General features: G+C 41.4%; 1 protein-coding gene across 1 annotated transcript in view; it reads right to left on the bottom strand.

Moving 5' to 3' along the window:
* NYX (nyctalopin) overlaps nt 1–19,244 on the bottom strand; it is a 40,531-nt gene extending 21,287 nt beyond the window's left edge. The window contains exons 1-2 of the mRNA XM_053579774.1: nt 19,077–19,244; nt 18,686–18,762 (exon numbers count right to left, since the gene is read on the bottom strand). Of these exons, the coding sequence (XP_053435749.1) occupies nt 18,686–18,707 (22 nt within the window). The 5' untranslated portion in view covers nt 18,708–18,762; nt 19,077–19,244. The remainder of the gene's footprint in view (nt 1–18,685; nt 18,763–19,076) is intronic.
* Between the last annotated feature and the right edge of the window lie 750 nt (nt 19,245–19,994).

Raw genomic sequence — 19,994 nt, 5'->3', positions numbered from 1 at the left:
ATACACATTAAGAAAATTATATATCATGATCAAGTAGACTTTATCTCAGGGATGCAAGTTAGTTTCAACATACACAAATCCATAAATATAATTTACCATATCAATAGAAGCAAAAACAAAGACCATATGATCCTCTCAACACATAAAGAAAAAGCATTTGACAAAATTCAACATCCTTTTCTAACACGAACACTCGAGAATAGGCATAGATGGAATGTTTCTTTCTTTTTTCTTTTTCTTTTTTTTCTTTGACACAGAATCTCACTTTGTCATCCTTGGTAGAGTGCCATGGCATCACATCTCACAGAACCTCAAACTTCTTGGCTCAAGCAATTCTCTTGCCTCAGCCTCCCAAGTAGTTGGGACTATAGGCACTCACCACAACACCCCACTATTTTTAGAGACATGGTATCACTCTTGCTCAGGCTGGTCTCAAACCCATGAGCTCAATCAATCCACCTGCCTCAGCCTTGCAGAGTGCTAGAATTACAGCAGTGCTAGAATTCATTTCTTAAACTGATTGAAGTCATCTGTGACAAACCCAGAGCCAATATCATACCAAATGGAGTAAAACTGAAGGCATTTCCACTTAGAACTGGAATCCACTATCACCACTACTATTCAACATAGTTCTGGAAGTTCTAATCAATGCAATCAGGCAAGAGATCCATATGGGGGAAGGGGAAATCAAACTCCTGCTCTTTGCCAATGATGTGATCTTAGAAAACCCAAGAGACTCATGCAAGTGATCAAGAAATACAGTAACGTCTCAGGGTATAAAATCAATATCCACAGAAGCAAATAAAGGACACAATACCCTTCACAGCAGCTTCAAAGAAAATGAAATACCTGGGAATATACTTAACAAAGGAGGTGAAGGATCTTTATGCAGAGAATTATGAAACCCTAAGAAAAGAAATAGCAGAAGACTCCCACTCGGACCTCTGTAAGAGCTGCGCAGCTCAGACCTCCATAAGAACTGTGCCACAACTGTAATTGGCACCCGCCCGGACCTCAGTAAGAGCTGTGCTGCAACCCCTGACCCCTGACGGGCACCAGGAATGGGCGCCCTGACCAGGAACTGTGGGAGTTGCGCAACCCCATGTCCTTCCTCCTGTACCCTCCCTCCCTCCACACAGGCCGGCTCGTCTAGCCAGGGACTCTGGTAGCAGCGTGCCCTCTGGAGCCCTCCCTGCCACTGCGTGGAGCCCATCTCCTGCCCAGAGACTGCTGGAGCCTTGGGCTCTCTATGTCAAAGTCACTGGGCTCCAGGCACTCCCAGAACTGTATGCACCAACCCCCGCCCTGTTGCTGGATCCGTTGTGTCACACTCTGGAGCTGCTTCCACAACCAGAACTCCCTGGCTGGGGCAGCCCCAGAGGAACTACACAGGGTCACTCCCTACAAAGATCCAGCAACAATAGAGTGATCCCACTGGGGTCTAATCTTGTTGGAGAGACACCTCCCAACTCTGAAGATGGCCAGAGGCAACGGTGAAAAACAATCATGAGGCAAAATCAACAGAAAAACTCTGGCAATATGAATAATCAGAGTAGATCAACTCCCCCAAGGACCAATGGGGCAGACACAGCACAAGATTCCGTGCACAAATAGCTGAGATGTCAGAAATCAAATTCAGAATCTGGATAGCAAATAAGATCGAATTAGAATTCCAAACAGTAACCCAAAAGATATCTCAAGAATTCAACGAATTCAAAGACCAAATGACCAAAGATTTTGACACATTGAGACAAGAAGTTGCATCCCTCAGAGATCTGAGTAACCCAGTAGAATCGCTCAGTAACAGAATGGAGCAAGCAGAAGAAAGGATTTCAGACATTAAAGACAAAGCTTTCAAACACTCCCAAACTCGCAAAGAGGAAGAGAAATGGAGGGCAAAAATAGATCACTCTCTCAGAGATCTCTGGGATAATTCGAAGAAAATCAACATTCGACTTATAGGGATCCCCAAAAGCAATGAAGTGGCTTCACAAGGCAGAGTCTCTTCTCCATGAGATTATAAAGGAGAACTTTCCAGACATGCCAAGAGATTCTGAAATTCAGATAGCAGACAGTTTCAGAACTCCATTATGACTTCACCCAAATAAGACATCCCCCAGACACATCATAATCAATTTCACTAAAGTTAATATGAAGGAGAAAATTCTGAAAGCAGCCAGACGAAAGAAAACCGTCACCTACAAGGGGAAGAATATTAGAATAACTGCAGATTTCTCTGCTGAAACCTTTCAAACTAGAAGAGGATGGTCATCAACTTTTAATCTCCTAAAACAAAATAACTTTCAACCAAGGATCCTGTACCCAGCTAAACTAAGTTTCATTTATGATGGAGAAATTAAATACTTTAATGACATTCACATGTTTAAGAAATTTGGCATAACTAAACCAGCTCTCCAGGATATTCTCAGACCTATCCTTCATAAAGACCAGTGTAACCCTCCAACACAAAAGTAAACCCACCCAAAAAATTTTGATCAAATTCCAACTTCCACAGTCGCAAAAGGATTAAAAATGTCCACCGGACTCTCGAAAGGCTTATCAATATTCTCAATTAATGTGAATGGTTTAAATTGTCCTCTAAATAGGCACAGGTTGGCTGACTGGATACAAAAACTCAAGCCAGATATCTGCTGCATACAAGAATCTCACCTTACATTAAAAAACAAATATAGACTCAAGGTGAAGGGATGGTCATCTATACTCCAGGCAAATGGAAAGCAGAAAAAAGCAGGCATTGCAATCCTATTCGCAGACGCAATAAGCTTTAAACCAACCAAAATAAGGAAGGATAAGGATAAACACTTCATATTTGTTAAAGGCAATACTCAATATGATGAGATTTCAATTATTAATATTTATGCACCCAACCAGAATGCACCTCAATTAATAAGAGAAACTGACAGACATGAGCAACTTGATTTCCTCCAGTTCCATAGTAGTTGGAGATTTTAAAACCCCTTTAGCAGTGCTGGATAGATCCTCCAAAAAGAAGCAAAGCAAAGAAATTTTAGATTTAAACTTAACCATTCAATATCTGAACTTAACAGACATCTACAGAACATTTCTGAATACACATTCTTCTCATCAGCCCATGGAACATACTCCAAAATCGACCACATCCTAGGCCACAAATCTAACCTCAGCAAATTAAAAAAAATAGAAATTATTCCTTGCATCTTCTCAGACCACCATGGAATAAAAGTTGAACTCGATAACAACAGGAATCTGCATACACATACAAAAACATGGAAGCTAAACAACCTTATGCTGAAGGATAGATGGGTTATAGATGAGATTAAGAAGGAAATCACCAAATTTTTGGAACAAAACAACAATGAAGACATGAATTATCAGAACCTCTGGGATACTGCAAAGGCAGTTCTAAGAGGGAAATTTATAGCACTGCAAGCCTTCCTCAAGAAAACGGAAAGAAAGCAAGTTAATAACTTAATGGGACATCTCAAGTAACTGGGGAAGGAAGAACATTCCAACCCCAAACCCAACAGAAGAAAAGAAATAACCAAAATCAGAGCAGAATTAAATGAAATTAAAAACAAAAGAATTAAACAACAGATCAATAAATCCAAACGTTGGTTTTTTGAAAAGATCAATAAAATAGATAAACCTTTGGCCAACCTAACCAGGAAAAAAAGAGTAAAATCGCTAATTTCATCAATCAAAAATGGTAATGATGAAATAACAACAGACCCCTCAGAAATTCAAAAAATCCTTAACAAATACTACAAGAAACTCTACTCTCAGAAATATGAAAATCTGATAGAAATCAACCAATACCTGGAAGTACACCACCTACCACGACTTAGGCAGAACAAAGTGGAAATGTTGAACAGGCCTATATCAAGCTCTGAAATAGCATCAACTATACAACATCTCCCTAAAAAGAAAAGCCCAGGACCTGATGGCTTTATGTCAGAATTCTACCAAACATTTAAAGAAGAACTAGTACCTATATTACTAAAACTCTTCCAAAATAGAGAAAAAGAAGGAATATTACCCAACACATTCTACGAAGCAAACATCACCTTGAGCCCCAAACCAGGGAAAGATCCAACAAGAAAAGAAAATTCTAGGCCAATATCACTAATGAATATTGATGCAAAAATACTCAATAAGATCCTAACGAACAGAATCCAACAACACATTAAAAAAATTATACACCATGACCAAGTGGGATTTATCCCAGGGTCTCAAGGCTGGTTCAATATACATAAATCTATAAATGTAACTCAGCACATAAACAAACTAAAAAATAAAGACTATATGTTTCTCTCAATTGACGCAGAAAACGCTTTTGATAATATCCAGCATCCCTTCATGATCAGAACACTTAAGAAAATTGGTATAGAAGGGACATTTCTTAAACTGATAGAGGCCATCTACAGCAAACCCACAGCCAATATTGTACTGAATAGAGTTAAATCGAAATCATTTCCACTTAGATCAGGAACCAGGCAAGGTTGCCCATTGTCTCCATTGCTCTTTAACATTGTAATGGAAGTTCTAGCCATTGCAATTAGGGAAGATAAGGCAATCAAGGGTATCCACAGAAGAGATCAAACTTTCACTCTTCGCAGATGATATGATCGTATATCTGGAAAACACTAGGGATTCTACTACAAAACTTTTGGAAGTAATCAAGGAATACAGCAATGTCTCAGGCTACAAAATCAACACCCATAAATCTGTAGCCTTTATATATACCAACAATAACCAAGCTGAAAAAACAGTCAAAGACTCTATTCCTTTCACAGTAGTGCCAAAGAAGTTGAAATATTTGGGAGTATACCTAATAAAGGACGTGAAAGATCTCTACAAAGAGAACTATGAAACTTCAAGAAAAGAAATAGCTGAAGATGTTAACAAATGGAAAAACATATCATGCTCATGGCTGGGAAGAATAAACATTGTTAAAATGTCTATACTACCCAAAGCAATATATAATTTTAATGCAATTCGTATTAAAGCTCCATTGTCATATTTTAAAGATCTTGAAAAAATAATACTTCGTTTTATATGGCATCAGAAAAAACCTCAAATAGCCAAAACATTGCTCAGCAATAAAAACAAAGCAGGAGGAATTATGCTACCAGACCTGAGACTGTACTATAAATCAATAGTGATCAAAACAGCATGGTACTGGCACAAAAACAGAGAAGTAAATGTCTGGAACAGAATAGAAAACCAAGAGATGAATCCAACTGCTTACCGTTATTTGATCTTTGACAAGCCAATTAAAAACATTCAGTGGGGAAAAGATTCCCTATTTAACATATGGTGCCGGGTGAACTGGCTGGTGATCTGTAAAAGACTGAAACTGGACCCACACCTTTCACCATTAACTAAGATAGACTCTCACTGGATAAAATATTTAAACTTAAGACATAAAACTATAAAAATACTTGAAGAAAGTGCAGGGAAAACTCTTGAAGGACTCGGCCTGGGTGAATATTTTATGAGGAGGACTCCCCAGGCAATTGAAGCAGTATCAAAAATACATTACTGGGACCTGATCAAACTAAAAAGCTTCTGCACAGCCAAGAACATAGTAAGTAAAGCAAGCAGACAGCCCTCAGAATGGGAGAAAATATTTGCAGGATATATCTCCAATAAAGGTTTAATAACCAGAATCTTGACAGAGAACTCAAACGTATTAGCAAGAAAAGAACAAGTGATCCCATCAGGGTGGGCAAGGGACTTGAAGAGAAACTTCTCTAAAGAAGACAGACGCACGATCTACAAACACATGAAAAAAAACTCATCATCCTTAATCATCAGAGAAATGCAAATCAAAACTACTTTGAGATATCACCTAACCCCAGTAAGAGTAGCCCACATAACAAAATCCCAAAACCAGAGATGTTGGCATCGATGTGGAGGAAAGGGCACACTTCTACACTGCTGGTGGGAATGCGCACTAATACGTTCCTTCTGGAAGGATGTTTGGCGAATACTTAGGGACCCAAAAATAGACCTGACATTTGATCCTATAATTCCTTTACTAGATTTATACCCAGAAGACCAAAAATCACAATATAACAAAGACATCTGTACCAGAATGTTTATTGCAGCCCAATTCATAATTGCTAAGTCATGGAAAAAGCCCAAGTGCCCATCAACCCACAAATGGACTAGCAAATTGTGGTACATGTATACCATAGAATATTATGCAGCCTTAAAGAAAGATGGAGACTTTACCTCTTTCATGTTTACATGGATGGAGCTGGAACATATTCTTCTTAGCAAAGTATCTCAGAAATGGAAGAAAAAGTATCCAATGTACTCAGCCCTACTATGAAACTAATTTATAGCTTTCACGTGAAGACTATAACCCAACTATAGCCCAAGACTATGGGGAAAGGGCCAAGGAAGGGGAAGGGAGGGGGGAGGTTCGGGTGGAGGGGGGGTAATGGGTGGGGCCACACCTACCGTGCATCTTAGAATGGGTACGGGTGAAACTTACTAAATGCAGAATACAAATGTCTACATACAATAACTAAGAAAATGCCATGAAGGCTACATTGAACAGTTTGATGAGAATATTTCAGATTGTATATGAAACCAGCACGTTATACCCCTTGATTGCACTAATGTACACAGCTATGATTTAACAATAAAAAAGTGGAAAAAAAAAGAAAAATAAATAGCAGAAGACATTAACAATGGGAGCTGAGAAAAATCAATACTGTTAAAATGTTTATACTACCCAAAGCAATCTACACACTTTATGCAATCTTCATTAACATCATACTTCATTAACATCAACATCATACTTTGAAGAACTTAAAAAAATAGTTCTTTGTTTTGTATGGAACCAGAAAAAAACCCATATAGCCAAGGCTAGTCTCAGTAACAAAAACAAAGCTGGAGACATCATTGTGACAGACTTCATGTTATATCACAATTTCACAGTGATCAAAACAGCATGGTATTGGCACAAAAATAGAGATATAGACATATGGAACAGAATAGAAAACCAAGAGATGAAACCAGTCTCTTATAGCTATCTGATCTTCAATAAACCAAACAAAAGCATACACTGGGAGAAAGAATCCCTAATCAATAAATGGTGCTGGGAGTACTGGATAACCACATATAAAAGACTGAAACTGGACCCACACCTTTCACCACTTATAAAAATTGACTCAAGGTGGATAAAAAATTTAAATCTAAGACATGAAATGATAAAAATCCTAGACGAAAGTGTGGGGGAAACTCTTGAGGAATGTCAGCCTTGGGAAAGATTTTATGAAGAAGACTTCAACCACAATTTCAACAACAAAAATAAACAAATGGGACTTTATTAAACTGAAAAGTTCAGCACATTCAAAGAAAATGAAATACCTAGGAATATACCTAATGAAGGAGGTGAAGGACCTCTATAAAGAAAACTATGAAATCCTCAGAAAGGAAATAGCAGAGGATATTAACAAATGGAAGAACATACCATGCTTATGGATGGGAAGAATCAACATTGTTAAAATCTCTATACTTCCCAAAGCAATCTACCTATTCAATGCCATTCCTATCAAAATACCAACATCGTACTTTCAAGATTTGGAAAAAATGATTCTGCATTTTGTATGGAACCGGAAAAAACCCCGTATAGCTAAGGCAGTTCTTTGTAACAAAAATAAAATAATAATCTGGGGGCATTAGCATACCAGATTTTAGTCTGACTACAAAGCCGTAGTGCTCAAGACAGCATGGTACTGGCACAAAAACAGAGACATAGACACTTGGAATCGAATTGAAAACCAAGAAATGAAACTAACATCTTACAACCACCTAATCTTCGATAAACCAAACAAGAACATACCTTGGGGGAAAGACTCCCTATTCAATAAATGGTGTTGGGAGAACTGGATGTCTACATGTAAAAGACTGAAACTGGACCCACACCTTTCCCCACTCACAAAAATTGATTCAAGATGGATAAAGGACTTAAATTTAAGGCATGAAACAATAAAAATCCTCAAAGAAAGCATAGGAAAAACACTGGAAGATATTGGCCTGGGGAAAGACTTCATGAAGAAGACTGCCATGGCAATTGCAACAACAACAAAAATAAACAAATGGGACTTCATTAAACTGAAAAGCTTCTGTACAGCTAAGGAGACAATAACCAAAGCAAAGAGACAACCTACACAATGGGAAAGGATATTTGCATATTTTCAATCAGACAAAAGCTTGATAACTAGGATCTATAGAGAACTCAAATCAATCCACATGAAAAAAGCCAACAATCCCATATATCAATGGGCAAGAGACATGAATAGAACCTTCTCTAAAGATGACAGACGAATGGCTAACAAACACATGAAAAAATGTTCATCATCTCTATATATTAGAGAAATGCAAATCAAAACAACCCTGAGATATCATCTAACCCCAGTGAGAATGGCCCACATCACAAAATCTCTAAACTGCAGATGTTGGGGTGGATGTGGAGAGAAGGGAACACTTTTACACTGCTGGTGGGACTGCAAACTAGTACAACCTTTCTGGAAGGAAGTATGGAGAAACCTCAAAGCACTCAAGCTAGACCTCCCATTTGATCCTGCAATCCCATTACTGGGCATCTACCCAGAAGGAAAAAAATCCTTTTATCATAAGGACACTTGTACTAGACTGTTTATTGCAGCTCAATTTACAATCGCCAAAATGTGGAAACAGCCTAAATGCCCACCAACCCAGGAATGGATTAACAAGCTGTGGTATATGTATACCATGGAATACTATTCAGCTATTAAGAAAAATGGAGACTTTACATCCTTCGTATTAACCTGGATGGATGTGGAAGACATTATTCTTAGTAAAGCATCACAAGAATGGAGAAGCATGAATCCTATGTACTCAATTTTGATACGAGGACAATTAATGACAATTAAGGTTATGGGGGAGGAGGAAAAGCAGAAAGAGGGACGGAGGGGGGGTGGGGCCTTGGTGTGTGTCACACTTTATGGGGGCAAGACATGATTGCAAGAGGGACTTTACCTAACAATTGCAATCAATGTAACCTGGCTTATTGTACCCTCAATGAATCCCCAACAATAAAAAAAAAAAAAAAAAGAAAAAAGAAAAGTTCAGCACAGCTAAGGACACAACAATTAAAGCAGACAACCTTCAGAATGAGAAAAGATACTTGCATGTTATGAATCTGACAAAGGGTTGATAACTAGAATGTACAGAGAACTCAAATTAATAAACAAAAAAAAAACAAACAATCCTAGTCCCATCTGTCACTGGACAAGAGACATGAACAGAACCTTCTCTGAAGAAGAGAGATGAATGGCTAACAAACATATGAAAAAATGCTCATTGTCCTTCATTAGCAGAGAAATGCAAATCAAAACCACCCTGCAATATCACCTAACCCCAGTGAGAATAGTCCACATCAAAAAGTCCCAAAGCTGCAGATGCTGGCATAGATGTGGAGAGAAGGGAACACTTTTACACTGTTGGTGGGACTGCAAACTAATACAGCCTCTTTGGAAAGAAGCATGGAGAATCCTCAAAGAATTCAAAATATACCTTGCATTTGATCCCACAATCCCACTACTAGGCATCTCCCAGAAGAAGAAAAAAGTCATTTTATCGTAAAGACATTTGCACTAGATCGTTTTTTTTTTTTTATCATAGCTCAATTTACAATTGCCAAGATGCAGAATTAACCCAAGTGCCCATCAACCCATGAATGTATTAGTAAACTGTTGTACATGTATACCATGGAATACTATTCAGCCATAAAAAGATGGAGACTTTACATCTTTTATATTAACCTGGATAGAGATGGAGAACATTCTCTTTAGTAAAGTATCACAAAAATGGAAAAGCAAGTATCCAATGTACCCAATACTAATATGAAGCCAGTAGATGAACTAATACACGCCCACATAAGAGAAAAATTCAATTTAGTTCAAGTGGGGGGGGGGGTCAGGAGAGGAGGGGGAGAATGGAGGAGGGAGAAGGATTGGTGTGCTCTCACCTAATGGGCACAATATAAGGGTATATGGCACACCTCTTGGGTGAGGGGCTCAACTACAATAGGGACCATATCTAATAAACGCAAACATTATAACCTAATCCTTTGTACCTTTATATTAATCTGAAATTTTAAAAAAATTTGAAAATAGGTGAGATCTTTAAGAGGCAATTAGGTCACAAAGGCTCCATGAATGGATTAATGTCATTATTGTGAGAGTAGGTTTGTTATAAAAGTGAGTTTGGCCTCCTCTTGCTCTCTTGCCCTCCAGCTCCTGCTATGGGATGACACAGCACAAAGAGCCTTACTAAGTGTGGGCCCCTTAATATTGGACTTCTGAGCCTCCAGAACTGTAAGACATTAAATATCTGTTCTTTATAAATTACAGCACAAAATGTACAAGACCCTGCACTCCCTGATCTTTGAAGGCCCTTCTGGTTCGCATTTTTCATGCTTCAACAGCAGCTGTTGCCAACCATTGCCTCTAAGATAAAATATTCCACTCAGGGCCCCATGTGTCTCTGATGCTTCTTCCCATCCACTGCTGTTTATACCACATCCGAACACTTGGACCTAAGCGTATTCACTCCTTCTCCATGAAAATGGAATAGGTATCAAGCAACTGGTCCATGAGATCGTGTGAATACCAACCAGTCTAGTATTGAGGCTGTGTTTGTATTAAAGCCATGTGCAGGTCAAAGTTAAGGGAAAGCAGGAGCCAAAGGCAAAGTGAAGAAGCTGGTGTACAGTCTTAGTCCAGGGTGCTATAAAAAACTGCCACAGACTGGTGGCTTATAGACAACAGAAATTTATTTCTTACAGTTCGGGAGGCTGGAAAGTCTAAGATTAAGACAGGTTCAATGTCTGTGAGGGCCACTTCCTGGCTCACAGATGGCATCTTCTGTGTCATCATATGAGGGATCTTTCTGGAGTCTCTTTAGAAGGGCACTAATCCCACTCATGAAGGCTTCACCTTCATAACCCAGTAGCCTCCCAAAGGCCCCACCTCCTACTAACATCATCTTGGAGATTTGGTTTCAACATTTGCATTTGGTTGGGGGTAGGGTAGGGTACAGACCAGAGCATGTGCAAACAGAGGAATAGATCACAGAGACGAGCGCACAAAGCCCAGGGAGAGCAGGAGCTGCTGGCCAGCTAGTTCCCATGAGGCCCTGCCAGAACTGTTTCTGTAACAATTTCCCTGTTTCCATTTTGCAAATCCACTCAAACTATCTGCACAGATGAGCAAATTTCTGTTTCTTCCAACCAAACCATCTCTGATTATAGTAGACATTTGATACCTTTTCTGGCTACCCAGCATCTTCTAAGCACACTTCCTACACTTAGGGAATTTCCTACATGATAAGTCCTGCCTTCTCAAGTTAGAAACCAGAAACTCTCTTTCCCACCTTTTTTTGTAGTTAGGGCCCAGGCACGTGACCTAGCTTTGTCAATCAGACACCCAGTGACAGTCGGATTCAGAAGTAAGCACCAAGCAGAAATCATTTTCTGGACAGAATGGTAACAAGAGGCATCTGGCTTTTTGACTTGCATGATGGAATTTCTGGCACCCTGCACCAGTGTGATTCCCATGAGCTGCCAGGTATGCACACCAGTGGCGGTGGCCACAGGGTCTTTGCTGGAGTCGGCCACTTCCTGGTTTAGCCACTTTTCCAGACAGTGGTCTCCAATCAGGAAGTCTGAGAACACCTGATATCCCTAAACAACTCCTCTTTTTCAACAACCTAGAGTGGATCCTATGCTTTGCAACAAGATTCCTGAGCAGAATCCTGAATAAGACAGGTACCCTTGGCTTGGCACCTGTAGCTTAGTGGCTAGGGTGCCAGCCACATACACCAGAGCTGGCAAGTTCAAACCCAGCCTGGGCCTGCCAAACAACAATGACAACTACAACCAAAAAATGGCTGGGCATTGTAGTGAGTGCCTGTAGTCCCAGCTACTTGGGAGGCTGAGGCAGGAGAATCACTTTGGCCCAGGACTTTGAGGTTGCTGTAAGCTATGACGCCATGGCAATCTACCGAGGGTGACATAGTAAGACTCTGCCTAAAAAAAAAAAAAGACAGGTACCCTTAATCTCTCTAGAACCATCTTCCTTCTTCTGGGTCCTTCTCCTTTGCCTGAAGAACCATGTGAATTCTAGACAGAGAAAACTCAAATTTTGGACTAGGTAGCATCCCTCAACCAAAAGGAAACTCCTTGCCATTCACTGACAAGAAATATATAATGTTGTCAAAAATTGTTTAGGACATCTCTGATTTTTCCAAATCCAAATGAAAAGTAGCCTCTCCCAGAACCAGCAGTGACTGTTCCAAAAACAAATCTCCTTGGCCATCCAGAGCTGAGTTCCACCTTGCCCAGAAAAACATTTACCAAATTAAAAATAAAGATTTTAGTTTGTGAGAAGAGAAGGTCAAACTCATTTGGCAGTGGCTTAGCAATTTCTGTTTTTCCTCCAGTATTTGGGGGAAGGATCCATCTGAAAATTGGAAAAGGCTTCAATGCTTTTATTCCCAGTCTAAGGCAGAGAGGAGAAGACATGAAATGCAGCCGGACAGCCCTGGGCTTGGCTCAGCCTCTGTCACTGCTTCAGGACCCACATGCTAGGCCTTTCCAGAGCATTCAGTCTTGAGACACTCACCTTGAATGTGGGTGCAGCCTCTTGCCCTAATGTTCTTATAATCTCTGAGTTAGGACAATAACTCTCATCTCTGCTCTCTTATACTTCATTTATTTGTTTAGAGACAGGATTTTTCTCTGTCACCCAGGCTAGCTAGAGAGCAAGGGCACAATCACAGCTCACTGCAACCTTGAACTCCTGGGTTCAAGCAATCCTCCTGTCTCAGCCTCCTGAGCAGCTGGGACTATAGCCTCCCACCACAATATCTGGATAATTGTTCTATTTTTAGTAGAGACGGTGTCTCGCTTTTGCTTAGGCTGGTCTCAAACTCCTGAGTCAAGTGATCTACTGGCCTCAGCCTCCCAAAGCACTAGGATTACAGGTGTGAGTCTTTTTTTTAAAACCTCAGAAAACCTTTGTCTCTCAGTTTGCCTGTCTGTAATGTGTGGACAGCTACGAAGACCAGATGCATTGTAATGCTTGAGACAGCTGTGAAGACGCTGACCTAAGCGAAGTGTGGCCTCCATGAGCCACTCATATCACAGGATTAAACCTCATCAAGGGACAATTCCTCAAGGATCGTGTGGAAATCTGTCCCAGAGTGGAAAGCAAGACACCAGTAATAATACTGACCTTATTACTATGGGTAGACTGCAAAGAAGAATCTCTAGAGCAGTGACTTTCAATGGGTATGTCATGAAACTTTTATAGATTATTAATTAGGCTGGGCACGGTGGCTCGTGCCTATAATCCTAGCACTCTGGGATGCCAAGGTGGGTTGATTGCTTGAGCTCAGGAGTTTGAGACTAGTCTGAGCTAGAGCAAGACCCCATCTCTAAAAAATATCCTGGCATTGTGGGGGGCGCCTGTAGTCCCAGGTACTTGGGAGACTGAGGCAAGAGGATCTTTTGAGCCCAAGGTTAAAAGCTATCAGCTATCAGCTATCTCACCATGGCACTCTACCAAAAGTGAGACTGTCTCAAAAAAACAAAAACAAAAAAAAAGGAACAAAGGACTGACACATGGTCCAACATGAATGAACCTCAAAAACAGCTAAGTGAAATAAACCAGTCATGCAGGCCGCATATTGTGTGATTCCATCAGGAAATATCCCGAACAGGCCAATCCATAAAGACAGAAAGTAAATTCATGGTTTCTAGGGGCTGAGAAGAAGAAGAGCAGGGAGTGACTGCTTAACAGGCATGGGTTTTCCTTTCTGGGAGATGAAAATGTCTTGGAACTAGACTGAGGTGATGGTTGCACAACATTGTGAATGTGTCGAATACCGCTGAACTGCACACTTCACAATGGTTAATGATTAATTTTATCTTAGGTGAATTTTACGTCAAATCTTTTACATGTTACAAGGTGTCCCAGAATCTGGGCGGACACCAGAAATGGGTCCCTCTTTGTGTGTCCGGGTCGAGTGACCTGGCCAGCCCCCGAGCTACAGGGAGGCAGGACTGGACTGGCTCAGCTGCTCCCACATAATGAGGCCTTAATGCAGGGCAGCTGAGGAGTTTCTCTTTCTGAGCCCTCAGCTTTTCGAATATGTGTTTTTCCCCCTTGAGGTTTGCTAGGAGACTGGTTACTCATGGAGTTTCCAACCACAGACCGAGTTTGGAATGTTTCTTTATTCTCATTGTTTTCAAAGAACTTATGTCTCATGAAACCAAAAATAGCAAGGAAAATATGGTCAATTTTTTGGTTTCAGCAAAATCTATTCCACCACATTGGCTCTAGAAATCATTCCCCTTACACTCTTGACAGATGCTACCTCAATTGCTCCTCAGGCTAAGACCCAATGCTGCATTTTCAAAATAAACCTGGCTGGAGGACGCAGAAGTGCTGTTGGGGGAGACCATGCCATGGCCTCTGACCTCACGTGACCCCAGAACTTGCTTCTCACACAGGCACATACCTTTTGTGACAGGAAAGAAAGGCCTAAATTTTGAAAATAACCTCAAACTGGAAACAAATTGTCCAACAATAAGAGATCAGAGAACCAAACCAGTATATCCGTACAAATGAATACTTCTTGGCAATCAACAGTGACATCAGTCAATCTCACACATGTACCAGCCGATATACCACAGTGCCCGACTCAACAGTGAGGGATTTGTTTGGCTTACAGTACAGCTGCTCTCTCCTACAGTCTTCTTTTCTTCTTTGAAACTAAGCTCACTGGGACATGCTTTACTTACAATAGATATACCCATTTTAAGTGCACAGTTTGGTAGGTATAACAAATGCATGCACCGATGTAAACCACTATCCTAATCAAGATGTAGAACATTCGGTGGCTCACACCTGTAATCGTAGCACTCTGGAAGGCCAAGGCAGGAGGATCCCTTGAGCTCAGGTGTTCAGGACCAGCCTGAGCAAGAATGAGACCTCATCTCTACTAAAAATAGAGAAAAAAAAAAGTTAGCCAGGCCTTGTGACAGCCATTTATAGTCCCAGCTACTCAGGAGGCTGAGGCAGCCCAGGCGGCAGAGCAAAACTCCGTCTTAAGAAAAAAAAAAAAGACTTGGGCAGCCCCTGTGGCTCAAGGAGTAGGGCACCGGTCCCATATGCCGGAGGTGGCGGGTTCAAACCCAGCCCTGGCCCAAAACCACACAAAAGAAAAAAAAAAAAAAAAGACTTAGAACATTTCTACCACCCAGAAAGTTTCCTCAGGTCCTTTGACTTCAGTTCTCTCCCCATTCCCAATTCCAGGCAAGCACTTATCTGCTTTCTGAACTATAGATTAGTTTTGCCTGTTCTACTGTTCTAGAACTTCCTATAAATGGAATCAAATGGTTCTTTCGCTTAACATTATGAGATTCATCCAGGTTGTTACAAGTATCACTTGATTGTTCCTTTTGCCTGCTGACTAGTATTTCACTGTGTGGAGTACTCCAGTGTTTATTCTGCTGATGGACATTTGGATTGCTTCTAGTTCCACCCCATTGTGACTAAAGTGGATATAGAGATATGCACACAAGTCAACTTTTTTTTTTTTTTCAGACAGAGTCTCACTCACTATGTTGCCCTTGGTAGAGTGCTGTGGCGTCATAGCTCACAGCAACCTCAAATTCCTGGGCTCAAGTGATAATCTGGTCTCAGCCTCCCAAGTAACTGGGACTACAGGCAGCCTCCACAGTGCCCAGCTATTTTTAGATATGAGGTCTTGCTCTTGCTCAGGCTGGTCTCAAACTCCTGAGCTTAAGCAATCCCCTCATCTCAGCCTCCCAAAGTGCTAGGATTACAGGTGTGAGCCACCATGCCCAGCCAACACACCAGTCTTTTTGTTTGTTTTTGAGACAGAGTCTCACTATGTTGTTCTTGGTAGAGTACCGTGGCATCACAGCTCACATCAACCTCAAACTCTTGGGCTTAAGAGATTCTGTTGCCTCAGCCTCCCAAGTAGCTGGGTCTACAGATGCCTGCCACAACGCCCGACTATTTTTTTTGTTGTCATTGCAGTTGTCATTGTTTAGCTGACCCAGGCCAGGTTCTAAACCGTCAGCCTCGGTGTATGTAGCTGGCATCGTAATCACTGTGCTACGGCGGGCGCTGAGCCAAACACACAAGACTTGAAATGCGCTCTCATTCCTTGTTTATGTAGAAGTGGGATGCTGAGTCACGTGAGAAGGATGTGTTTAACTTTCTGAGAATATGCCAAACAGTCCTCCAAAGTGGTTGCACCATTTTACATTCCCACCAGCAATGCGTGTTCGAGTTACCCCATATTCTCACCAGCACTGGGTGATTGTCAGTCTTTTAAATTGTAGGCATTCTATTTGCTGTGTGAGTGGCTTCTCACTGTGACTTTACTTTCCTAGAGACTATTTTTTTATTATAGTCACTTTGTTGTGCTAATATTGTTCATTCTAATTAATTGTATTTTTGCATCCTAGAGACTTTTTAAAATGCAAATCTTACCTCTTAGGAGACCTAATACTCAGTATGAATGTGTCAGACTGAGTAACAGTTCTAATCTGGGAGGCTTCACCCACTCCACAAACCCTAATTAAGGCCCTGCTGTGCCTCAGACTCTAAGACAGTGGTTCTCAACCTGTGAGTTGCGACCCCTTTGGGAGTTGAATGACCCTTTCACAGGGGTTGCCTAAGACCACCCTGCATATCAGATATTTACATTACGATTCATAAAAGTAGCAAAATTACAGTTATGAAGTAGTAATGAAAAGAATTTTATGGTTGGGGGCCACCACAACATGAGGAACTGTATTAAAGGGTCATGGCATTAGGAAGGTTGAGAACCACTGCTCTAAGACAACAGGCAAATAACACACAATCTATGACCCTTTTTGAAACTCACGGTGTAGAGCAAGCCAGATGCAAAGGACCCTGTAAACTAAGCAAGTTATGGGATTCAGATATTAGGCGTAAACAGCAGGAAGACTCCCAGGAGTTAACATGAGGGGAAGAGGAGGGAGGTATTTGCACTTATCCTCTGAGAGGAGGAACGCTTCCAGGAGCCAATGCCTGCCCAGAGGAAGAAAATTTCTGTTTTAGTCTTGCCCCCAACTTTCCCTGCTGCGGACTACTTCCGATTCCCCCTCCATCTCGTGTTGTGAGGCTCACTTAGTCATTTTGTTCCAGCCAAGGAGCTAGAGCCTGCTTCTTGGGAACATATTGTCCATATTGTTTGTGACTCGTAGTCAGAGAAATATTCTCTGTGTTGCTAGAGTGTGTTTTAAATTAAAGCACCAGGGGATGTGGAGACGGTCATTAGTTTTAAGTGCATCTATTATTAGCAAATGATGTCACCCCTGAGCTCTCCAACTTGTTGCAAGAAGTCTGGCTATATTTTGCGTTTCTGCAGCAGGGACAGTTCCTGTTTTGCAGTACGCAGGCTATGAATACCATCTGCATTCTGGGAAAAATGGCAGAGATTTTGGTGCAGTTAAAATGATACTGGCTCTTGGAAGCCAACATCCTGTCCCAATGAGTCAATCAAGCCTCATATTCTCTCTAGGCAGGAGGAATGGCAAGAAGCTGGCTGTTGGTAAGTACATAAACGTCAACCTCTGTCCTTCAAAGGCTCCTTGAGGTAGGAAGTTGTGTCCTATTTATCATCATGTTCCCTATGCCTTGTTCCAATTTTTTCTAATTTATTTATTGACTCTTTTATCAAAAACACATAAGTTTCTCAAGGACAAAGACCACAGAGTTATTTCCCCCAGTATCTATCTGTCCCTCTGGCGTATTGAAGGTACACAGTATATACCTGTTGATTGACTGAAGACAGCACGTTCTACTTTTTGAAAAGGTGGAATAAAGAGTAAGAAACCTCTATTACTACTGTTTTAGAATGAGCTAGTAAAATTGTGTCGACCAGCACTGCGTACAGAGGTCTATTACACAGATCATCATAGCCTCAAATAATTAAATTCACCTAAGGGTGAGAAAAATAGATTCTTTGTGTAGAATCATTTACTGAAGAACTTAACAAAAGGTTTTTCCTAGGGCTCTCCCGGTTAGATTTGAGAAGCTGAAACTGGGGAAAATATTTTGTGATGAGTCTTCTCGGTATATTAAAATGCAAATAACAGGACAAAACACTTTGAAAAAAAAATTAACCATTCATAATCCCTCAATTCCAAGATAATTTTCACGTTTTCTTTTTCCTTTGGGAAGATGGTTTCTTAAAGGGATTTTTGTTTGTAACTAAATGAGGTTAAAATAATGTGATTAGGAAACCATGGCACCACTGTAGTTTGGGGGTATTACACCAATACATTCATATCTGAAATTAGAATAAGAAAATCATCAAGAAGACCATTTTATATATTTTCCTCAGGAGTTTTTTAATAAAAAAAAAAACCCACTACCTTCTGTTTTCTCTCATTCTTCATCCCTTCTCTCACAAACACATAATCAGTGGAACCTAATAAGAAGGCGTGTCCAGGAAAAGCTGTCAGAGAAGCCACTTGAAGCCCTCACTTACTCTCATGGAAGCTTTGTAGCCTTCTCGCACCTTCCCAAGCCCTGCACTCATGGGCAGCAGAACTCACCATGCAGAAGTAGGACCAGCATCCCTCGGCCTTCACACACCTGGTGGCTTAGAACCACCCAGCTGTGGGACCCCTACCTGAGGGGAGAAATCACAGGTCACTACATGTCCAGGAGCGGTCCCTTGAGAACCTCCCTTCACCTCCTCACATCCTTTTGAATGCCCTGCCTTTCCCTCTTCTTCACATTTATTTTTCCCTAATGACCCTGGTGTTGGGCTAAGAGAAACCAGTAACAACAGCCAATCAGATAGCTTGGATCTATTTGGAAACCCTTCATCAGACTAAACCCCCAACAGCAATTCAGATGGCATCACTGATGACCCAGCAAGAAAATGAACCGAGAGGAAACCTGTAGAGAAGCATTATTGAATAGTTTCCAAATGTTGCTTACCGTCCAGGGGATCTGCCTGGTCCTGCTCCTCCAAGACACCTCTCAGCTCCCCCAGCCCATCCATCTCCCAAGTCAGGCAGCCACAGATGCTAAAAATGGTCACACAGAGAAGTAAAGTGGGAGGGGGCAGGAGCAGGGGTAAAGAGGAATAGTTGCTTGTGCAGGTTTGAGTGCTTATTTTTCTTTCTCCAGATTTAATGGCAGGAAAATCCTCTGTATCAGATGAGGATTAACAGAGATGAAAGAATGTGTCTGCCTTTCGAATCACTAAAGCCACTGACAGATTTTGCTGACATACTAATCGGCTTTATCCCCAGGCCTTGGCCCCCCTGGCCTTCCCGCCCTCTCCATCTGCCTGGTCCTTTCTCTCCTTCAACTCTCCCCAGCCCTGGCCCCCTTCCCTGACCCCAGCCGCAGCCCCAAGCAACATGCAGCCAGAAATTGGCTTCCTGCCACCCAAATAGCATTATCAGCATTTTCAACAAGGACACATTATATAACTTTGAGAGCTGGAGAAGGCACAGGACAGCTTAAAATGTTTTCTCAAAATGCAGTCTGCTGATTTCCTTTCTTTGGAGTGGTTAATGGCGAGTGGTCCAGAAACAGACAAAGAAGGGGGCCTTCACGAAAAGAAGACTAGAGTTCGGTTCTTGGGGTTGGGGCTGAGGCAGCTGAGGCTGATAGCCATGGCCTAAGGCAGCAGATCTGAGGGTCATCTACAGCATTTGGCTGCAGTTTCCCAAAGCTAAATGCAGAATCTCAGCACCTCTTAACCCCAGACCTCTAGAATCAGCATCTGCTTTTTAACAAGGGGGGGATTTCCGAGCCTATTAATGATTGGAAAGCCCTGGTCTAGAGGACTGGTGGAGGGTCCGATTTGGGTGGGGGGTGGGGAGGACCTGTTTCTCTGGCCCTTCT

The sequence above is a fragment of the Nycticebus coucang genome, chromosome X (assembly GCF_027406575.1).
Source record: "Nycticebus coucang isolate mNycCou1 chromosome X, mNycCou1.pri, whole genome shotgun sequence".
NCBI lineage: Eukaryota > Metazoa > Chordata > Mammalia > Primates > Lorisidae > Nycticebus > Nycticebus coucang.
Note: the sequence above shows the minus strand (reverse complement) of the source record. Positions and strands in the feature narration are given on the sequence as shown.